Source organism: Morus notabilis, unplaced genomic scaffold (assembly GCF_000414095.1).
Source record: "Morus notabilis unplaced genomic scaffold, ASM41409v2 Scaffold1488, whole genome shotgun sequence".
NCBI classification, from domain to species: domain Eukaryota; kingdom Viridiplantae; phylum Streptophyta; class Magnoliopsida; order Rosales; family Moraceae; genus Morus; species Morus notabilis.
In genome coordinates this window covers 4,867-27,532 of record NW_010367549.1, presented here as the reverse complement: position 1 = coordinate 27,532, position 22,666 = coordinate 4,867, and the positions used below count along the sequence as shown (strand labels likewise).

The 22,666-nt window shown below is 33.5% G+C and overlaps 2 protein-coding genes across 3 annotated transcripts; both read right to left on the bottom strand.

The window, feature by feature from the left end:
- Positions 1-1,662: 1,662 nt before the first annotated feature.
- On the bottom strand, positions 1,663-6,506 carry LOC21384858 (E3 ubiquitin-protein ligase RFI2). 2 transcript variants are annotated; one of them, XM_024175129.1, is made up of 6 exons: positions 6,178-6,506; positions 4,592-4,764; positions 4,024-4,082; positions 3,443-3,468; positions 2,976-3,366; positions 1,663-2,433 (listed from the first exon to the last, which is right to left on the bottom strand). In XM_024175129.1, the coding sequence occupies exons 1-6, from the start codon at positions 6,296-6,298 to the stop codon at positions 2,001-2,003; spliced, it is 1,203 nt and encodes a 400-aa protein (XP_024030897.1). In that variant the 5' UTR covers positions 6,299-6,506; the 3' UTR covers positions 1,663-2,000. The 2 variants fall into 2 exon arrangements, with proteins under 2 accessions (XP_024030897.1, XP_024030898.1); XM_024175130.1 differs by having other exon boundaries at positions 2,976-3,351.
- A 4,435-nt stretch (positions 6,507-10,941) lies between these two features.
- On the bottom strand, positions 10,942-13,315 carry LOC21384856 (universal stress protein PHOS34). The gene is made up of 4 exons (XM_010112616.2): positions 13,015-13,315; positions 12,797-12,891; positions 11,610-11,731; positions 10,942-11,294 (listed from the first exon to the last, which is right to left on the bottom strand). The coding sequence occupies exons 1-4, from the start codon at positions 13,193-13,195 to the stop codon at positions 11,207-11,209; spliced, it is 486 nt and encodes a 161-aa protein (XP_010110918.1). The 5' UTR covers positions 13,196-13,315; the 3' UTR covers positions 10,942-11,206.
- Between the last annotated feature and the right edge of the window lie 9,351 nt (positions 13,316-22,666).

The following is a 22,666-nucleotide window of genomic DNA, read 5'->3' as shown; positions in this document are numbered from 1 at the left end:
AAACAGTAATTTAGCCTATTTATTAACTTATGTAAACTATTGATCTATTAAGTTTAATTCATCTCAAATCTTAGCTTCTTTCCCTCTTTCTCCCTTTACTTTATTACAACATTTATATATTGCATAATTCAACTCGTTTTTTATTTATTCGAGGCCCGATTACAACTTAAAGCTTAGTTTGCCTTTTCTGTTTAATGAGAGGATTGAACGCGTTGAAAAAAGAGAACACCATTCAACTCATCAATCAGGTAATTGAGAATTGAATATCTTATAAATCTGATCATCAAAATGATCAAAATTAGTCGGTCTTTTGACGAAAATCCTTTCTCAGATTTGTCATATCTAGCAAATCTTTTTGTTAAGATTACACAATATAGAAAGCTAAGAAATAGAAAATCAATTATTGAATAATGCTAAGATAGAACGGTCTGTAATAATCCATATTACAAGTTTAAACTGCATGATGTTATTTGAGCCATATATAAAGAAATATCAATTGGTTAAGTTATAGAGGTGATTGGACTTCCAAATCATCTATTTCAATTGTTGGAACCCAAGTTTCGCATCTCAGCTTTATCTATAAATGCTATATATATATATATATATATATCTGTATAAAAACCTTCTCGATCTAGTTCTCAAACTCTACCGTAACACGTACCACGTATTATATTAATCAGTAAAAGATGAATGCGAAATATTCTAAATTTGTGCTGCTTGTGTTTATTGTTTTCCTCTTCCATAATCTGCGCCAGTACTGTTGATTTGGAGGCTGGTTTTCATACTGCTGATGAGGTTTTTGCTCATTACTTTCGGGTAATGAGGTTTTTGCTCGGTCTATGCTGGGTAATACTATTAACTCTGGACGGAGCAACCTTCGTGATAAATGTTGTAGCAGAAGAATCGCCATGAAGATACAAATCACAAGCTATCTCTGCCATCTGATTTCGTTGGTTACTAAGTATTGACTATTGATTAAGTTTCTACATTATATGAAATAATTATTAGATTTCTACAACATAATAATAAAAGTGTTTGTATCCTCTTGTCTTACTTAATCTACTGTTATTTAGTAACTATCTCTTCTTGATAAGCACATATACAATTTCTTTATTTATTTTTCTTTTTCTACTAGGCATAAGACTGCGTGTGTGTATATATACACAACATCAGAAGTTTTGGAGAATCGCGTGCTCTATAGACTTCAGAATTATTGCGAAGAGAGAGAGAGAGAGAGAGAGAGAGAGAGAAACGCTTTAAGTTCTGTACGGTGTTAATTTGGACAGAAACGATTACACGTAAAATTCAAGGAAAATGCAGAAAATAAAAAATCATTGATACTTCACAAGATAAAATGAAAATGTCAATTTAATTTTAGGAGTAGATCAATTTTGGGAGCTACAGTGAAGTCTCAATTAGTACTGGAAACTCTCAATGCATGTATCAATTATTTTTGGCCCACGCATTTCATCACGCGTCAATTATTAGGGAGTTTATCCAACACTACTGACAACAATAAGTTCTAGAACATCTTTACTGTTATTGACACCTTGACATTGATTATTGATACTAACTCCATTAAGAAACAAAAAACCAACCCCAGATCAAATAATTTGACTTCTAGGACTATTTTTCATTTCAAAATCAACTTGACACGAAGAGTTGGCTAAGAGAGAACCCAAAAACGTCTGTATATAATGTAACTTTTGGTTCCATTCACATAACATTCATATGACTCATTTCTGAGTTTCTTGCAAGCAGAACGAATTGCATTACAGTTTTTTAAAAACATTTGTTGGAACTGGATTCTGTTAAGATCCTGGCCTACTACGCATGCCATAAGCAGCTAGACCGGTTTCGAGAATCAGAGATACCAATCGAAAGATGAGTGGTTCCATTCACATAACAGTTCAGATAACTCCTTCCTGAGTTTCTTGCAAGCAAGCCGAATGACTTTACATTTAAGAGTCTTTTAAAAACAATGGTGGGAACCAGATTCTCTAAGACCACGACCTGTGCCATAAGCTGCTAGACCGGTTTCCAGAATCAGAGCTACCAGTTGGATGATGAGATGAACCCCAACTCGAGTCTCTCTCGGGAAATACGGCTGGGAAATGCGGTAGTTGCTCCCTTCCCCAGCCATGAAAATGGCTTGCCATAGGATGTTCTGCTTCATGTGTGTTCCTGTCTGAAGAGCCTGGAGGAGGAAAGACGTAAAAACCAGCATTATGATCGTGAGGCGGAGGTGCTGGCACTGTAGCTGGGCCATCGAATCTCCTGAAACTAGGAACAGTGGGTGACGGCACACCAGGTGAAATGCTGTGTTGTTGATGATGATGGAATGCCTGGATCCTCTCGTGAGTTCGGGCTGTGCCATCAGGAGAATGAGGAACAAATGATGCGACGAATGAGCTCTCCGCTCTGGGATCAGACCTATAAAGATCAGGGACGTGCATATTTTAATGTTCAATCCCTGTATAGCTCATATAAAAGAACATGGAAGCAATCTAAGACATTTTAGCTTTAGAAAAATAAATATTATTTATGAAATTTAAAACAACACCACTTCTGTGACAAGACATGCCATTCTGTTCAGTAACTGAACAGGAATGTTCTTCAAATTTTTTGTCCCTTCTATATGTTATGCCCACCAAATATCAATTAGTAATGAAGTTGAGCTAATAATTCGCATAAAAACACTGAGGCTTTAGTTATGAATATTTTTTTGACACGATATTGAAGACCCTCATTGAGATTATGTTTGAGCATCGAGGAGAATTCAGCAGTTTCTCTCTGAACTCTTTTAGCATGTTTACATCATGATGCCTCTCCTCTGTACTGAAATGTAAAACCTGAATACTAATAGGTTCTTCACCAAGATGTAAGAAGACTTGAGGAATTACTTGCTTACCTAAATACCATCAAGGAAAAATAAACCCATAGATATTCGACCATCTGAGGCATGGAACACTTACCCTTGAACTAACCGAAACAGACGTGCTCTAGACCTCACTACAGCATTAGATTCACCACGAGTAGATCTAACCGTTGCAGATTGGTTTGAAGCTGGATTCACATTGTTGACATGGCTGCTGGATGGTGAGAAAGGAGAAGAATGAGGAGCCCAACTTTGGTATTGGATACTAATGGCGGGAAAAATATGGTGATTAAGGGTCTCATTTGGTCCTCTTAAGCCATTCCAGGGATTAGTTAAGTTGGGATCATCAATGATATTGATAGACCTTGATGATACAGGTGGGATTGGTCTGAAATATGCAACATATGAATGAGGTACAGACGAGGCAGCAATCTGTTCTGCAAACATCGAGTGGTGCTCTCGCAGGTCATGATCTGCAACAAAAGGAACTGCCTTCTGAGATAGTTCAGCTTGCAAGCACCCCTCAGAGATATTCAAACAGGAAAAATCATTAACGACACTTACAAGTGTTCGATGGAGATTCAACTTCCCTGAAGTATATGAAGGGTCAACATGTCAGAGACAACTAATGAAGATTAATCATTAACATAAGGATCAGTCGGAATGCCAAACTTTTTTAGCAGAAAGGTGGGGGGAATTTTCATACGAGAATATGTACCTAATATCTCCTTGTTTATTTTTCCAATTAAAAAAATCTCAACAGAAAGAGCGGAAAGAAAAGGAGAGAGATCAAATTCCAATTCCATCAACCGTAAAGGAAAATTATAATGGGGAACTGTCACAATAGTGAATAATCATCACAAGAGAATCTACACATTCCCAATAATGTATCTGTTCTGACATTTCCAGATCACTATTTTAACTTGTACATTCCCACATAGACGTAGCTGATCTGGAATCATAAACTGAGAAATTTATACATTTTAGTTTTCAATCAGAATGGTAGTGTATGGAAGTTTACATTGTTCGTAGAGTTTCAGGATCTACTTGGGGCTAGGAATTACGCAAATTAATACACACTCAACTCAACATGATATCAAGCAGTAAATGGTCAAAACAGAGTTGCATAACAACAATTTGCTTACTCAAATGATGAATGTATTTGCGCTGCCTCCCCAAATGGACACCAATGAAATCTAAATGGCTGCCGAGGACAATTGAAGAAACAGAACAGCATCATAGATATGTTAAGATAATACTAATTCATAAGCCTCACTAGCATTTTATACAAGTGTCTTAAAAAAATTGTCCTGTATTAGCCATAGGGACCAAAGTTTAAAATCAAAATCACAATGCAGCAGACTGATTGCAACATCAGAAGATGGAAGCTAAAGAATATTTCAGTTCCAGCAAAACGCATTACAAGAATCTCAAGATAAAAGTGCACATCCTAAAATGAAGACATTTTGATTTAAATAAAGAAGATAAACAATGAAAAGGAGAAGAGAGAAAGAAAACGCTGTACAAGTTTGTCGTATCACAAAAGAACTTTCTGATTTGAGTTGTTCCCTTGCACAAAAGTCAATAGCAGGACAACGTCAATCATGAGCCATTTTATGGCTGAGGTGTGCAAGTTCAAAAATGTTTGACAATTGATACGCAACATGAAACCATGATATACTAAAATAGAAGTGGAGAGGTAATTTACTGTACCATTTCAGCATAACCCATGTCATAGGGATCCTCATCAGGAATCCAGTCATCTATGGTAAACTCAGGAAATGAGCGGGTAGATCCGTTAGCATACAGCCATTGACCATTCTCAACTTTCCGGCAGTTTGGACATTGCATTGCCCCCTTCATATTAAATGCTGAACCAATGCAATCTGCACAACATATCAAAATCTACATTAATAACATTCGAATGCATATATCAGCACATCCAAAATGTTTATAAAATACTGAAAATGCATAGATCAAACCCAAGCACGTTGAGACTACATAACTCATCATAGGATTTACCCTCATTAAGAAAACGAAATCCACGTGAAACAATGAAGGGAAACAGAGTATTAAAAAATTAAAGGCCAAGAACTCTCAAAAGAAATTTAAAGAATACTACAATAGGAGAAATTTCTTGATCAAACGAAAATTGATAAGACAAGGCAAAAATCCTGACATCAGAGACTAATCAAGCACTCAAAAAGGCTAATGAACTGATGACATGAACATTTTTAAAGGAGCAACAAGAATTTAGGCTAATTATATTCTTTCCCTTACCTATAGCCTATAGGAGAAGTATCCTCAACAGGATTAGATGAATTGGATTTAATCAAAGACGCCAATACTATCATAGAGTAACAACTCTATTATTTTTCCTGAGGAGGTGTGGGGGACAGAAACTTAGGCGTCCACCACAGGATCGTAGAGGGTCTGACCCAATTCTATTAGAATGATGGGCTAAATTTCACTCTTATCACCTCGGGTCCCAACACCGCAGAAGAAATTGACCGGACAAGGACTTTAAAGTGACACTATAGCGTATCAAACCTTGAACCTATCCATGAAGGAGAAGAAGGGAAGGCATCCTAACTACGGCACCACCCTAGGTCTATATGAAGAACATGCTAAAAACTCATCAAGTGAGTCCATACCAGCAAGAACTATACAATGACGGCCTCATCAACTTGCTATTTTCAAAAACGAGAAATTTAGAGCAAAGCTACTCTAAGCTAAGCTAGGAAAGTGGTAACCAGATTCCATATATCTACTTAATGCAGTAAACATTCAACACGAGCTGGAAATATCATAGAAACAAACGACATGTAGAGTGTAAGAATGACTTTTGATATCACAATTGAACGATGATCTCCAATTACAAAGTTAACTTGTTTCTTCTTCTTTTTGATCTTCATGATAATTCCCATAAGATGGATTTTTTCTTTACTTTACTTTTCTTCTTAATTTTTGCTTCCCATCTTATTTCTCTGACAAAAATCTGTTTAACTAACAGATAAATTCAGCAACAGCCAACAACAAGACAAGAATAAACATATCTATAACCTAGACAGGAATAAACAACAGCTAAAAGAGGAAAAATCCCAGAACCAGATATATAATCCAGAAGTCAAAACCTTTACAATCCAAGCACCAATGTCCCTCTCTCTCTCTCTCTTTCTATTGTTTTCATATATTTCTCTCTCCTTTCCATTAGCTTTTCTAAGACAGACCCAGAAGCCAATCAACAAAGATGAGCTAAAAACAGGAAATCAAAAGAAACATTGCGAGAAAGGACAAACCCAGATGGAATTCATGGCCGCATTGCAGCTTAGCCCTCGATCTGCCTCGATTATCCGTCACCAAATCAAGGCAAATCGAGCACGAAACATCCCCAGAAGACGGTTGATGATCATCGTCCATTTAATGATGGTGGTGGTGGTGGTGATGATGATTATGAGAACTATGTTCTTCTGAGCCTTCCTTCCTCCAATGAAAACCCACTTATACGCCAAAAAAAAAAAGGAAAAAAAGAAAAAACTGACCCAGAAATCTCTATCTTTGTTTCTCTCTCTTTCTCTCTTCGGCCTGTCAGTTTACGCGGATCAGACCCTACGTGGACTGTGTTGGAATATTTTATTATTAGATAATACAACGTTTTCTGTTGGACTATGTTTTAACGGTTGCGAGTGCTTGTGTATAAGAAATTTAAAGGACGTTTGGTTGGAGGATTTAAATTATGTGATTTGAATTATTTTTTATTTATGTAAATTTTTTATGAGAGAAAATATTATAGTGAATCATGAATCATGATTCGAATCAGGAAATGAATCCCTCTACCAATTCTCTTCATTAATTTAAATTTTTAATTTTAATTTTATTATAATTAAATTTTTTTATAAAAAATCACATTTAATTTTTTTATTACAGTTAAAAACTCTAATATAAAATTATATCTCAATTCTCAACTCAAATTAAAAATTTGAATTGACAAACTAACCTAACCTCTTCACTCAATTTATTACAACCCAACAACTTGTGTTTTAAGTTTCGTTCTTATAGGGTACCTCACATGGATAGAACATGTTTTTTTATTGTTAGATTAGACGTTATAAAAATCATACTAATTTTTTTTATTTAAAATAAACAGTTTTCTATATAAATATAGCAGTTGAAAAACAAAGATACACCAATAATTCATTTATTAAAATCCTACCATAAGAATCTCTTTTAAATTACCCCACATCCTGAAAATTGACGTCCTTGTATTAACTGTTTCTTTTTTTTTTTAGTTATCTACTTTGTACATAGTGGAGAAAAAGTGTTGCGATTACTAAAAGAAAATGAGTTGAGGGATTCAAATTCAAGACTTCAAGCTTTAAGTGAGTGTAAAACTATTATTATAACAAACATGCAAGTACTATTATGGTATGTTTACCTACACGTAATTGAAATGAGTATGAATTGGAGTTGGTAGGATTCAGAGTGAAGAATCAGAGTCAGAATAAACTATTTACTTAGTAATAAGATTCAGAATCAGAATCATTGCAAATCTCATTCATACGTTTACTTATATCCAGAATCGGAATGAAAAAGTGTAAAAATACTAATATACCCATTAAATCAATTTGATATTTTCAATTTAAAAAATATATTGTGTACTTATTATATTAAAATTAATCATAATTAAAATATTTAGTGTAATAATTGGGTACTAAAATAATAAATATAAATTGTACAACTATTTAAAATATAAAAATAAATTTTAAATAAAATAAATAAAAATAAAAAATAGTGCTAAAAAATAAAATATATTATTAATTTATTAAAAATAAAGTACATATTTATTATATTAAAGTTAACAACAATTAGGCTAATGTTATAATATTAGGCAAATAAAATAATAAATATATGTTGCATTTATTATTTTTTGAATTTAATTTGTAATTGTGTATTTATAAGTAGCATAAGGGTATAATAGTAAATTAATATTAATATTAAAAATGAGAGTCTCAATCCTAAGGGGGGCATAAGAGTGTCAATCTCATTCCTCAAACCAAATTTGAGTGGGGCCCATTAATCTCACTCTCGTTCCAAGCTAAAAAAGAACAAGTAAACATGGGATTGACTCTAATTTTCCACTCTCATTCTTCAATCATGATAAGTAAACATGCCATTAGAGTTTTCGCTTTAATCCGTTTTTCCCTACCAAAATTTGTGAATTTTAAGATTTATATACAAATGTAGGGCTGGTTAAAATTTAACTAAGCGTGATTGTTTTGGACATTTGGTTAGCCTTTTCATTCTATCAATTTTATAGTATGTTTGCTTCAAAATTGGAGGAAAATAAAAAATCTCTTTCGTAAAGTGAGATAAATTTTTTTAATAGGATATAAAAAACCATGTCAGTACTGTACTGTATTGTTAAATTATATTATAAATATGTCATTACTACAAATATATACAAATTTAGTAGAATTAATATAATTCTAATAATTTAAAACCGCTTCATACATACTAATAAGTTACCCTACAACATAATTCCTTACGTGAGTTATCATAAGCTTTTAGAATCATTTGCAGTTGCAGTATTAAGACCAGACAAAATCGCTTCTTTCTTTTTCTTTTTTCCAAAAGAACCCAAAAAGAAAAAAAGAAAAAAAGAAAAAAGCCTTGATCAACGCTTACATATCAATTCTGTTTGGTGAAAATTCGAAGAAAGTTCAATTTATACTCATTCCAAAAGTGAGATTACGCAAGTACCCAAAATCATATTTATGGATAACTAATGTCTTATTCATTTCATAACTCAAGTCACAATTTAAGTTTTATTGTTACAGTGTTTCTCTTACAAAAATTTAATTTCTACTTTCTTAATACAATATTTTTCTCCCGCCTATATAACTCAAGTTATGAATAGAGTTATGAAATGAACACACCTTAAAATTCTCCATCTAACAAGTAGAGCTTTTAGATATTCCTTATCCTTCGGATCTCTAACATTACCATTAAGTTTGGCCTTAAGATGTTGTTTGGCACAAAGGAAGATCAACGAAATGGGCTGTAGAATGTCAAAAAAGATAAATGTGTTCATTCTATTGAACTAGTTACAAAAGACAAGTGAATTGTATCATTAATTTAGCCTCAGCTCCAAACCCCACTTCCTCGCCCCACAATACAAACACAAACACAAACTTGTACGAACGACTGCACAAAATTTGGAACTTTCATTAATATGGACCATATATGTACAAGGAAAAACACCAAAAAGGACAAAAGAAAAATATCAAGACGTTCCGAGTTCCAACAAGTTAGTACAATGGTAGGAATTGTGGTATTTAATTGCCTATGAATTCCCTTGCAATCAACAATTATCTACGTAAGGTCATTCATCGAAAGCATAATGATCGATTTGTTGTGGTATTTAAGTGCCAATAAATTTTCTTTTAGTCAACAAGTGTTTAGATAGGGTCATTCAGTGAAAATATTATGATCGCTTTAAGGTATTTAATTGCCTATGAATTCTCTCAGTCAATAATTGTAAACAGGGTCATTCAGTGAAAGTATTATGTTGGATTACGAGTGTTTTTTGCTTGTGTGTGTTTATCAAAAAAGAGTTAGTACAAAACAAGTCCAACTCTGCCGCGTTAATTGGCTAAAACCTGTTACGCGGTGAACTACTATGGTACTCCATGTCACAAACAGAAACACTCTCAACCATCAATCCACACCCCGTCAAATTCCTTCCCACCATATCCTAAGTGAATCTATTCGTACAATGTTGAAATGAGCGTGAAAAACAAAAACATGCATATTTTTCAAATCTTTCTCATCATTTCATGGGCAACATCTTTTGATTTCCAAAACTCATGATAATTTCCTTCGAAATTATTGCTTCAGTCCAAAATTAAACGCCCCCTCAACAACCATTACCGTAATACCAACTTTACCTTTGTCCAACACTTTGATCCAGGCTCTAGCCAATGGGTCATTTTCCCTCATCAATGATCAAACTAGCATATATAGCAATGACTCAAGAGATGCGCCAGCAACCGCAGGCATTTACTATAGTACCATTTCAAACTAGTGTCATCAAATGCGGCCTCCTGCCAAGCATACTTTGCGCAAGTTTGGACTGCATCCATATGCACAAGTTTCGATCCTCTGTCCAGATCAAATTGTCTCCCACGTTTCCTCGTCTCCGCGCCTCGAGCAGTAATGGCTGCAAATTAAGAATCTATAAAATTCGAAAACTTGCATAAGACAGATCAAGAAAGTTCAATTCAGCAGATGAAAACCAAGGCCTTAAGACCAATATACACAATAATACTCATTACGAAATTGTAAGGGTGGGCACAGATATTCAACTAGATCATAAGCTTAGATGTGTCATACAAACGCAGTAATAACTACCGAACTAAGGCGAATTTATCACTTGCTATATTGATAATTTCCTCGTAATCACCACTTAATTATGTGGCGAGGTAGTCATTACGAATTTTTCGTAAAAAAAACAAAACAATAAAAACCAAAATAAAAACCAAAACAAATAGGCACGGTGAAATCAAGATGTGTATAACTTTCCAACTATGCCCTTTCGTCATCCAAGGACGAAAGAACTTTTGAGAATGTCAGAAAAGCTATGGAAGTCAAATAAGTGGTAGGAGCGGTTGGACTTGGATATTTCCTGCGGGGCCCAGTTAGCCCCACGTTACAAAGTAGATTGCAGTTTTTTTTTATTGTTTTTTTTTTTTTTTTTTTTTTTCAAACAAAACAAATAGGCACGGTGAAATCAAGATGTGTATAACTTTCCAACTATGCCCTTTCGTCATCCAAGGACGAAAGAACTTTTGAGAATGTCAGAAAAGCTATGGAAGTCAAATAAGTGGTAGGAGCGGTTGGACTTGGATATTTCCTGCGGGGCCCAGTTAGCCCCACGTTAACAAAGTAGATTGCAGTTTTTTTTTATTGTTTTTTTTTTTTTTTTTTTTCCAATAAATGAAGTGGAATGCAGTTTTTGTTTGTTTGTTTTTTTTTTTGTTTTGTTTAATTAATTATACAAAAGCGTTGTTAACCTGTGTGCTTTCCATAGCAAAAGACCTCCCTGTAAACCACGATTTACCGGTCGATCTTCTTACGCAAACATCAATTTATTGTGTACATAGAAGCGAGTTCATGTATGTAAAACACATGTACACTGTCTGTAGCAAGCAGCTAAAACCTTAAAGATAAGAACATTTCAAATTGTGGATTACAAATTTTATTTATTGTATCACATCTTCACCAGTTCAAGCTCTATAGACTATAATAGTCTTGCTTATTTGAAAGCCTTCAGTGTTTGATTTTAGGCCTTTTCACGATCATCACGGAGCAGTGAGCATGATGAGCACAATAGTCACTTACACTGCCCAAAACCGCCCTGCATCGATCAAAGCTTGTGAAGACCAGAAAAAACATCCATTCCAACCAAAAGTAATCCAAGTAAAGGAATAGCAAACGAGGATAAGGATTCAAACAATTAACAATTGCCTTTGAAAAGATTTTCCAAGGTACTTTTCAAAGGCACAAGAAGTACATGTTGCCTTACTTTATTATGTCCTCTTATATCATATATGTTCCTAGGGCAGCTGCAGAAAGCAAACTATATTGTATATGTGGTAACACATAAACTTGGTGTGCATTTTGCAATTGTGATTCCACACAAAAGATTAGATAATGGGGCGGGTAACATTACCTCTTTATAGCTCCATAACCATGGCTACCCACAACCAAGGCGGATGCATGGTGTTTATCGACAGCCTCGCAGAGAACGTTCCTAGCATCTCCTTCTACAACCTCTGCAAGAAACACATTTACCTGCACAGCACATGGATTGTTCAGAAAGAACACCTAGCATATGCAAATCCTTTGCAGGTCAACTAAAAGGCTTCAATATTGAAAAGATTTCTAAAATATACTTATCTAGTATAGACACTTCCAGCCGACACGATCTAATTAAGCAGAAATACAAGTACCCTAATACAACTACAATTGTTGGCTTTTGTGTCATAATTTGTATTTGAGAACGAAGTATGAGGGATATGGAATCAAGTTTAAGAAATGTTGAAGAGAAACTTCAACAAAGTTCATTTTCTCAGCAACGCTACATCAATAGAATAAAGAAAGACCTGAACTCACACAAGCTTTATAATTCACATACTGTTTAGTAGAATTTTAGTGTGATGAAGAAGAAGATGATAAGAGAATCACATCTCACGTTTTTCAGACTACTCTCATCCCAACCCCCCAATATAAGTAAAACTAGCACAATTGAACAAACAAAGTCTATCTACTTACTAACTCTGCATTAGGACAATAATTAAGCTCGACAGAGTCAACATCTTCAAGTATGAAGATTAGCCTCGTTCATTTCGTTTGTTCAAGTTTTCAACTCATGTTGAAAAGTGAATTTACGTGAGAGAAAACATTATAACACGTGAGTTGAAAAGTGAATTTATGTGAGAGAAAACATTATAACACAAGAAGTTAAATTTTATTTATTTTATTTTATTTTTTTAGAGAAAACACTATAGTAAACGCTTGAGTTGTGATTCAAGCCATCGAAACGAATGAATCCCTAGTTTAGGACCGAACACAATGCAAAGAGTCAGCGATCATATTATGCCACAAGAACATCAAAAACCATATCAGAGTACTGATCACTGGAAACTAAGATCAGAGTACTGATCACTGGAAACTAATACTTCCACTTTTACTAATCTACCAGTACAATCAGCTTCGACAACATAAAAATGAAGATGAAACTATTAAGAATAATGATAAGCAACTTGCTGCCTCGTAACTACTATTTCTAACTACTCATAAACAATCCAAACAATCATCAAGAACACCAACTTTGAAGCATACAACACAAATTCATACCGATTTCCTGGCGCAAATTTCCTTAGCCTTCTCTACAACTCGTGCGGCGATCCTCCTGAGATCCGTGTCCACAAACGGCAAAACCTCCGCCGCACCTAGAGTTCACGAGATCACACATACATTCACCCAAATTAAACGCCATGATCAATCAATTAGCCACTCAATTCAGACAGTTAATCACGCAAATAGGCGTAATTAGAGTAAATTGGGGATTATACCAGGGCCGGCGAGACCCACGGCGGAGGTGGGCGTGGGCTTGGCGTGGACGATGACGAGCTTGAACGGCGGATTCGAAGCGTAGGGAGCGAAGAAGTGGTCAAGAATCCACTCCAGAGCGTAGTGGCTCTGTTCGCTGTCGTCGATTCCAACCACCATCACTGGCTTATCAGCGGTAGCCATGTTGCGTTTTTGTTGTTGTTCTTCTTCTTCTTCTCTTTCTCTTTCAGAAGACGAGTTTGTCTGTAAAATGTGACGACTGGGGGTTTAATAGTAGCACAGAGAATAAGTGAAGCTTGGAGAAGCCGCTACAAATATAATAATAAATTAAATTAAAAAAATTGTTGTTTTACGGCTTTTGATGCTTTCTAGAGATGAATTTATTAGAATTGCAACCAAAAGACGGCGTCGTGCTGGGAAGGATTCGCACACGTGGCATTGCTTTCAGTTTCCAATTGGCGATCTTCTCTGTTTTGTTTTTAGTATTATTATTATTATTATTATTTTTATTTTTTTGGCTGAAAAAGAAAAACGCATTGTATGGTTTACGCAAATTAAGAACCGGAATAATTAGGCAGCATCCGATGAGATTTAAAAAAAGGAAAGGAGTTTCTCTATTAGCTTGACACCGTTAATTTTTAATAGTTAGATAAAGTTAAAATCACATTAAATTAAAAAATATATAAATTTAATAATTGAAAATGAAATACTACTAGTAGTTATTTTTTTAAATCCTACTAAAAAAGCTTCCAAAAAAAAAAAAGAAAGAAATAGAAAGAACAATTTGATGCGACTAAAAACTAGGGAGAAGCAGCTACTTAGAATTTTTTTTTCTTTTAGCCGTAAATTCAAGATCTTTTGCATTTATCTATAACTATATTAGAAATATAAATGAGTTTACTATTCATGTTCTCATAAAATACTTTTTAAAGTTTTAGTAAAGTTATTTTATCTTTTATCTCTTTTTTGTTTTATGGTGCTTTTTTTTTTTTTGTTACCCTACAAGTGAAGTAGGACATTTTAATTATTGAATTAGTTTTTTAACGATTAGATATGAAAATTTATAACGTGTTATATAAAATTATTTTTGTTACAGTCTGACCGTTAAAAAATTAATCTAACGATAAAAATCCAATGCTCCGCTGATAGAGCAAAAATGGAGATTCCAACGACCGATAGAGTAAAAATGGAGGTTGCACCGTAAAGGCTCGCTTGATGCATTCTATTTCTTCAGGATATGCCATGGAGCCCAATTTTAACCGTGGGATGATGAAAAGAAACGGTAATTATTTGTTGAAGAACTTTCAACAAAAAGGCTGAAATCTGAGCTATGTAAACAGGATTTGCTAAAGGTTTCACGAGTTTTTTTTTTGTTTTTGTTTTTTACTCCGCCTTCTTTGCCATAGTTATAACTTTTTTACTTTAACTTCTCCTTTCTTCCAAGGGGATAGCATTCTTAAAGATTCAAACTAAACCTAATCTAGTTCCAGTCGGAGAATTTACGTTCTCTATTAGTTCAACATCTTACAAACAACTATATATCATGTTTCTTTCTAGTGTTGAAAACCAGATTGCAGCATATGAAAAATAAACAGTACTAACAAGGAGAACTAAACCTGGACAATGAGAACATTCTCGGAAGTATATATGGGCGTTAATAAGGAAGTCAGTGATCCACTTGAGCGCGTCATGAGCAGGCGCCAATTGGTTCGCGGCATCCATTTGATCTCCAACATCGTCGCTGTGCGTGAAAGCCATCGGGAAACCGGACTTAATGTGATCTCCGGCGTCGTACTTTCCTTTCGAAAGGTCCACCTTCGCCTCGCTTACATCTCTCGGACCAGAATTACCTCTCCACAAATATCTCGGTGTTCTCAAACTTACCAGCGACCACAACGAAACAGATTAATCTATTGTTATAAATACTATAATTGGTATCACTCAAATAGAAAGTTAGAGATTATTTAGAAAAAGAGAGAAGCCGTACACACATACATATTTGTACGAAGAAGAGTTGCATGAAGATTTGGAGAGCGTCGGCATATTTCTGAGAAATCGCAGCCTCATCGGAGTGCTTCTCCCATAGCTTCTTAACAATCCCGTCCACAACAAAGATTAGAATCAGAGCCAGCTATTTGTCCAGATTTCCAAACAACTCTTGATGGTCGGATCTCCTTTCTCAACATCCTTCACTCACTCCTCTACTGGTGGGAGTTGGAGATTGTGCCACAGAAAACACTCCGATGCTCAAGTCAGACTAATATCTAAAAAAGGTCTAGGATGAGAGAATTAAGACGAAGAATAAGAAATAGAACTGTCTCTTCTTCTGATTTTTTAGGGATCGGCATCTTCATCATTTCCATCCTTTTTTTTATACTACGTCTGTCATGCTCAGATAAATGTTCTTGATCTCTTCTAATCATTACACGTCGTCATTCTTTTTTCTTTAAGATTTCTCCTTGGACGTTCCTCTTTTGGAAGGTCCTTAGAGATTTTTCTTCATTCGAAAAGGTCACTTTCCATTCCGTTATTTACTTTACACGTGTCTCACCCATATTAAATGCATTAATTGAGGTGATAGTGGAGCGTGTGTCGCTGTACGGAGATTCTCATGCTGACACAAAGTCGTTCTCTCCATCACCTCGATCTCGGTCTCCTTGCGTCGGATCCTTCTATCGACCTCGATCTTAGTACGGTCTTGGTCTCGGTCTTGCTATCTCGATCAAGGCCGTGCTCTCCCTTGATCGAGTTGGGTTTCGGTCTAAGACACAGTCAACATATTGGTCTTGGTTCTGGTTTCCCATCTCCGGTCGGTCCGTGACATGTATCTTGATCTGGGGAGTTCTCGGAAAAATCTCCCAACACCAACGACCGCCGCTGCAGTAGTCTTCCGTTTTGATTTTTCGTTCATATTTTCTGCTAACACAAACCAAACCGAAGTTTTACGCTTCACATTGGGCTCAATCGATAGGAATTTGTTGTAATGTCCGTTAACATAATCTCCAGGTTTAGAAGATCATTAGCAGCTAGTCGTGTTCTCTAATAAAAGGAAAACGTGCAGGTTGATAAGAGGATCTAGAGAGTAGGATTAGGATTATCTAAAATCTCTAAATTCTGCATTTAAGTTTTTTTTTTTTTTTTTTTTCTAACCAATACTTATCTAATTTTTTCCCCAGCAGTAAGAGGTTTATCTAGATAATTTTCGTGTGACAATTCTGATTTAATTTTTAAGCTTCTTCATATCTCTAGCACGAATTCCATTAAAAAATATATATATCTCGCACGAATCCACATCAAGCAAGGGTAATAATTTTTTTTTGAAATGATTTTTTTTTTTTTGGGAAAATCGTATCAGATTAATTTGTTTACATGTCAAAATATATGGTTCTTTACCTTTAAGATATATTTACTATATAATAAAAGCCTCTTAAATCAAAGACATAGGGATAAAGACAATCGGGGATTATATAATAAAAGCTTCAAAATATATTTACTATATAATATATTAGATTAATTTTGATACGTACAATCGGGGATAAAAACATAGGGACAACATTGTACCACCATATTCAATTAGGTGGTTACTTTTCAAATAATTAATTTAAAACTGTGTGAACAATTCCAAGTTTCCTTGAAAAAAAAAAAGAATAAATAGCATTGTTGCATCATAATTTTTTATTTTTTACGTCGTATATCCGAAACTTTTAATGTTAGTAAATTGCACTTAAAACTTAAAATTAATAATAATTGAAGATCAATAACTAATAAGCATTAATTTATTAACGATTCAAATATGAGAATAGCGCATAATCTTTTTTTTTTTTTTAAGAATTCTTTTTAGAATTGATCCAATATGAAATCAATATTGCCCCTGTATTCACTATTGTCCTTTTTATTTTTAATTTCTTTAAGTTGATCTATTCTGGTTATAAAAAGGTAGTTATTATTAAGAGGTAAAATAAAAGAAAGATGACTATCATAAAAGGCCATCTACCTATAAAAAAAAAAAAAAAAAAAAAAAAAAAAAAAAAAAAAAAAAATCGACACATCACACATAATAAAAAGAGGTAGCTAAATCAGTCATCTACTTAATTTTACTGTGTCGGTAGTACAATAGACTATTAGGGGTAGTTATGATTAAGAGGTAAAATAAAAGAAAGATGACTATCATAAAAAGCCGTCTACCTAAAAAAAAAAAAAGGATTGACACATAATAAAAAAGGTATTCTAAACCAGTCATCTACTTAATTTTACCGAGTCGGTAATACAATAGACTATTATTGGTAAGATAGTAGACTACTATTTGGCAAGAGGATAGTAGCCACATATTTCGATCAATATTTTAAAGGAATCTTCTCTGATATGTTAAAATATTGATATGTTAAGTTTTTTAATCATTAAATTTACATAAAATCATGTAAAATTAAAAAATATGTAGATTTAACAGTTAAAAAAATATTATCAATCAGTACACCAGTATATCAAAGAATCTTTCTATTTTAAATAACAAAAATTACAAAAACTAATCCATAGTGTTCGGTTGTAGCATGCGTTAAAAAACGCCCAAGCGCCCAACTGCTTACATGGAGAACAGCTAATATTTTACCAAAAAAAGAAAAAAAAAAGAAAAAGAACATACTTATACACACGAGATAACTAATTAACTGAATGTAGGGAGGCTTTATTTAAAAAAAAATAAAAAAAATAAAAAAAAACCCTGGTTGTAGAGAAGCAGACAATGGATCCTGTGGTGGCCCAGCAAGAATGCGCAAGGGAGCCTCCTTATCAAAGGGGCTTCGGGCTTTATCCATCAAATTGTGGCTCGTATATGATTTTTTTTTCTGCTTTTTGAAGGGTGATTTTTTTTTGTTTTAATAAAAAAGGAAAGTTGAGCAAAATATTCTTCTAAGTGAAATTAATTACATCATCTCAAAAAAATGAAAATATGTACTAGATTTAAGATGTCAGTGAACGTGTGGTCACAAGTATAAACCAATAGTAGATTCGTGGTATTATAATAATAATAATGATAGTTGCTCTCTTAACATGTCAACAGAAACCATTTGGAGAAGCATTATCTAACGTTACACTAAACACCTTGCTCTCAATTCCCCAATCACTCAAAAAACTATAAAGTTAAATCAGTCATCTACTTAATTTTACTGTGTCGGTAGTACAATAGACTATTAGGGGTTGTTATGATTAAGAGGTAAAATAAAAGAAAGATGACTATCATAAAAAGCCGTCTACCTAAAAAAAAAAAAAAAAGGATTGACACATAATAAAAAAGGTATTCTAAACCAGTCATCTACTTAATTTTACCGTGTCGGTAATACAATAGACTATTATTGGTAAGATAGTAGACTACTATTTGGCAAGAGGATAGTAGCTACATATTTCGAAGAGCGCACAAGCCTATCTTCAGTAACACGATAGATTGCCACCATCACAGAATTAGTATGCAATCAATATTTTAAAGGAATCTTATCTGATATGTTAAAATATTGATATGTTAAGTTTTTTAATCATTAAATCTACATAAAATTATGTAAAATTAAAAAATATATAGATTTAACAGTTAAAAAAATATTATCAATCAGTACACCGGTATATCAAAGAATCTTTCTATTTTAAATAACAAAAATTACAAAAACTAATCCATAGTGTTCGGTTGTAGCATGCGTTAAAAAACGCCCAAGCGCCCAACTGCTTACATGGAGAACAGCTAATATTTTACCAAAAAAAGAAAAAAAAAAGAAAAAAGAAAAAGAACATACTTATACACACGAGATAACTAATTAACTGAATGTAGGGAGGCTTTATTTAAAAAAAAATAAAAAAAATAAAAAAAAACCCTGGTTGTAGAGAAGCAGACAATGGATCCTGTGGTGGCCCAGCAAGAATGCGCAAGGGAGCCTCCTTATCAAAGGGGCTTCGGGCTTTATCCATCAAATTGTGGCTCGTATATGATTTTTTTTTCTGCTTTTTGAAGGGTGATTTTTTTTTGTTTTAATAAAAAAGGAAAGTTGAGCAAAATATTCTTCTAAGTGAAATTAATTACATCATCTCAAAAAAATGAAAATATGTACTAGATTTAAGATGTCAGTGAACGTGTGGTCACAAGTATAAACCAATAGTAGATTCGTGGTATTATAATAATAATAATGATAGTTGCTCTCTTAACATGTCAACAGAAACCATTTGGAGAAGCATTCTCTAACGTTACACTAAACACCTTGCTCTCAATTCCCCAATCACTCAAAAAGCTATAAAGTTTTTCAGATAAAGTAACGCCACTATATAGGGGTGGCATAAAACTAGAGTTTAACACTATTTTCTGCAAGTTCCAATTCTTATTTATGAAATGCGCAGTGAGACAAACATATTTAATCACTAGTCAAAGAACTTCATGCATCAAAAGTAAAGATAATTCTACCAAAAGTAGCCTCTCACATGCATTTAATTCGTGACATTTTCTTTTTGTACAACTTTAAAGCATAAGTTTTTCTAGTATTCCTAGAGACCAATTGAATTTGAAGGTGTAAGTACTGAAATAGAGACTTTATTCCCGCGTATTCAACAAAACTAAAAGACAGATCATGCATGATTATAGTAGATACAACCAACTCACGAAAATTTTTAGGATCATATTTACCTCTACCAAGTGTCACTGCACCAGCTTCTTGGGCAAGGAGAATCTGCCCTATATCACGGTAGGAGGTTTTCAGACAACTCACAAGGTGGCGTTTCAAATTACCAGTTCCGTACTTGTTGTCCGCGAGATACACAAAGTTACAATATTTGTACTTGGCCTTCAATTAAATGTCTGGACCCGAAGGAAAATGAACAAAGTGAGTACTCTAAATTTTTAAGGTCAGTTTTCTCTTTCTTTTCAGGAGTTGCTCGCCTTGAGTTTTAGTATTAAAACTCGATTCATCAACCTCTTCAACATCAATGTCCACACTTTAAGACTCAAGATCAAATTTTGTTGTGTTAAATTAATCTGCACAAAAGAAAGCATTAGTTCAATCCTACATCTACTTTTACTAAAAATCCAAGTAAAACCACATTCAAAAATAAATAGAACGAACACAAACCTCCAAAAAATCGAAATAATCCAAAGCATGCAAGCAAAAAGAGAAACGGCAAAAAGATAATTATTAAATCACTTTTTCATCTTATTAATGCATGTATCTGACTCTTGAATCTCTCACATTTCAAACATTTCTTTCGTTTGTCTTAAGCACATATATGAAGCCATCATAGAATTCAACAACTATATATATATATATATATATAGGAATTTAACATTTAAGACATGCCTATTTAGTGAGTGAGAGACGGAGACAATAGTATTCACAAAGTCATAAACATAAGAGGTTTACACATGCAAATAAAGTTAAATAATCATAACATAAACTAATCTAATTTTCAAAGTAAAAATTTATTATGTACCAGATTTTTGAGTGCGTTTCAACAGCCATGACGTTTTCAGCAAACAGCCACGGTGAAATAGAGATCGGCGATGAAATAAAGACAGTGACTTCAAGAACAAATCGAAAGAAGAAGAAGAAGAAGAGAAGAGCGGAAGAAGGAGAAGAAAAACGAAGAAGAATGGTGGAGCAATTGAGGAAGAGGCTAACCCTAGGTTGAGTCGAGTGAGTGAGAGAGACGGAGAGAATAAGGCAGAGGGAGCTGTGTGGTTTGTGTTGATGTGAAAAGAACGAAACTCTACTTTGAGTCCTTTTATTTTTATTTTTTTTTTCAGCATATGTTAAACTTAAAGTCTAAATTTACCATACAAATATAAATATATATTTTTATTTTATAAACATAGGTGACAACAGGTTGTAATCGTGTTGTGTATTCATGTTACTTAAATATAACACATTTAATAAACATGTTATGGCGGGTCAATTGTGAGTTTGCGGGTCACCATGAAAACAACACGCTATTTAATCATGTTTTATGGGTTCGACCTGATTTTGATTCAAACCTAATTTTGATAAATTTAAACCCGCTAACTTCATGCGGATTTTAAGTCGTGTCTTGTGTTGCTACCTGGATTGCCGGCCCTAATTTTAATCTCTAATGTTGAAGTCAAGAGTTTGAACTCTCTACCTCAGTTTTGAAAAAGAAAATTATGAACATATTTCTATCAAACGAGATTAAATACCATTTTCTCACAAATATTATCTGATAGTTTGATTAGGTATTAATATATATCACATACAAAAAGTTTAAAAACTATAACTTATCAATTCATAAAGTTTACGAAATTGTTATAATATAAGAAATTAACACTCTGAGAAATAAGAGAAGAAACAACGTTAACCTTGTAACGTCAGGCGTCCACATCTTTTATGTTACCTTGTTAATTACTAATTTTCGTAGTATTTTTTTTTAATATATTTCAATGTGATTGGTTAAATCTTAATTTCTTCCACTACTTCTGTACTACTTACTAGCATCAATTACGCATCCATTACTACTTCAGAAAAAAAAAAAAAAAAAAGTATTCAATTCTAAAAAATGGAGCTGTTTTTTGTGGTCAAGTAGTTGTACTCATTGAGGAAGCAATTTAGACTCGCTTGTTTATAATTTAATCATGCTGATATACCAGTATAATTCACAGAATTAACATAGTGTGTGTGTATATATGATTCGAGGATATTTAATAGAAGGATTCGTTCTCTGATTCGAATCATGATTCATGGTTCGCTATAGTATTTTCTCTCATAAAAAATTCACGTAAATTAAAAATAGTTCGAATCACATGATTTAAATCCTCCAACCAAACGTCATTCTAACAACTAACCACCAAGTGTCAAAAGAACAGTAGTGTATGTGTGCCTGCTTAAAAGACCGTTTCAAACATCGAATCGACTCAATGTTAATTAGCTTTTATTAGAGTTTAGATGATGGGTTTTGTCTCCTAATGCATGTCAGCCTATTAAAAGGACCGTAGAAAATATTTTTTTTCTTCCTCTGATAACAATTATATATAGTATTTTCATCGCTTCCTCCTATTGCCTTTCTTCTTAAAAGGAAAAATAATAATAACAATAATAATAAAAGGGGATGTTAATAATATTATTATTATTCTTGAATAAGACATCATACTATCAGTAGACTCTATTTTAATATTTTAATCCGTACAATCTGTATCAATTTTTATCATTTTGAATATTTTACTTCAATTTAAATTTGATCGTATTAACGTTTAATAGGAACATTATACCTAGTAAACTAAAGGAGGTAGAAAAGTTACTGTATTAAGTACAATGACTTTTTGATTTTATCCATGTTTTTTTTTGTTCAAGCCTTTTTTATATCGTTTGTATTTTTTTTGAGTGTTTTTACTGTTTTATTCTCAATTTTATTTTATTTCTGTTCTTTTTTCTAGGCATTTTAATCATTTAATTTGGTCTTCTTTTTTTTACCGTTTCTAATATCTGATATTTGGATTGAATTGATACAATTATCATGACCACGTAATTATCTTCATTTTTCGTCAGTAAAAGAAATTATTATAAATAATCTAAAAGAGAGTTGGTGGTTTACTAACTTAGTTCACTGTTTCTTCTACAGTGAAATGACGCTTTTGCCCTTCTTTCCCTCATCTTTCTTCCTTCCTTGCAGGGGCTGCTTGGC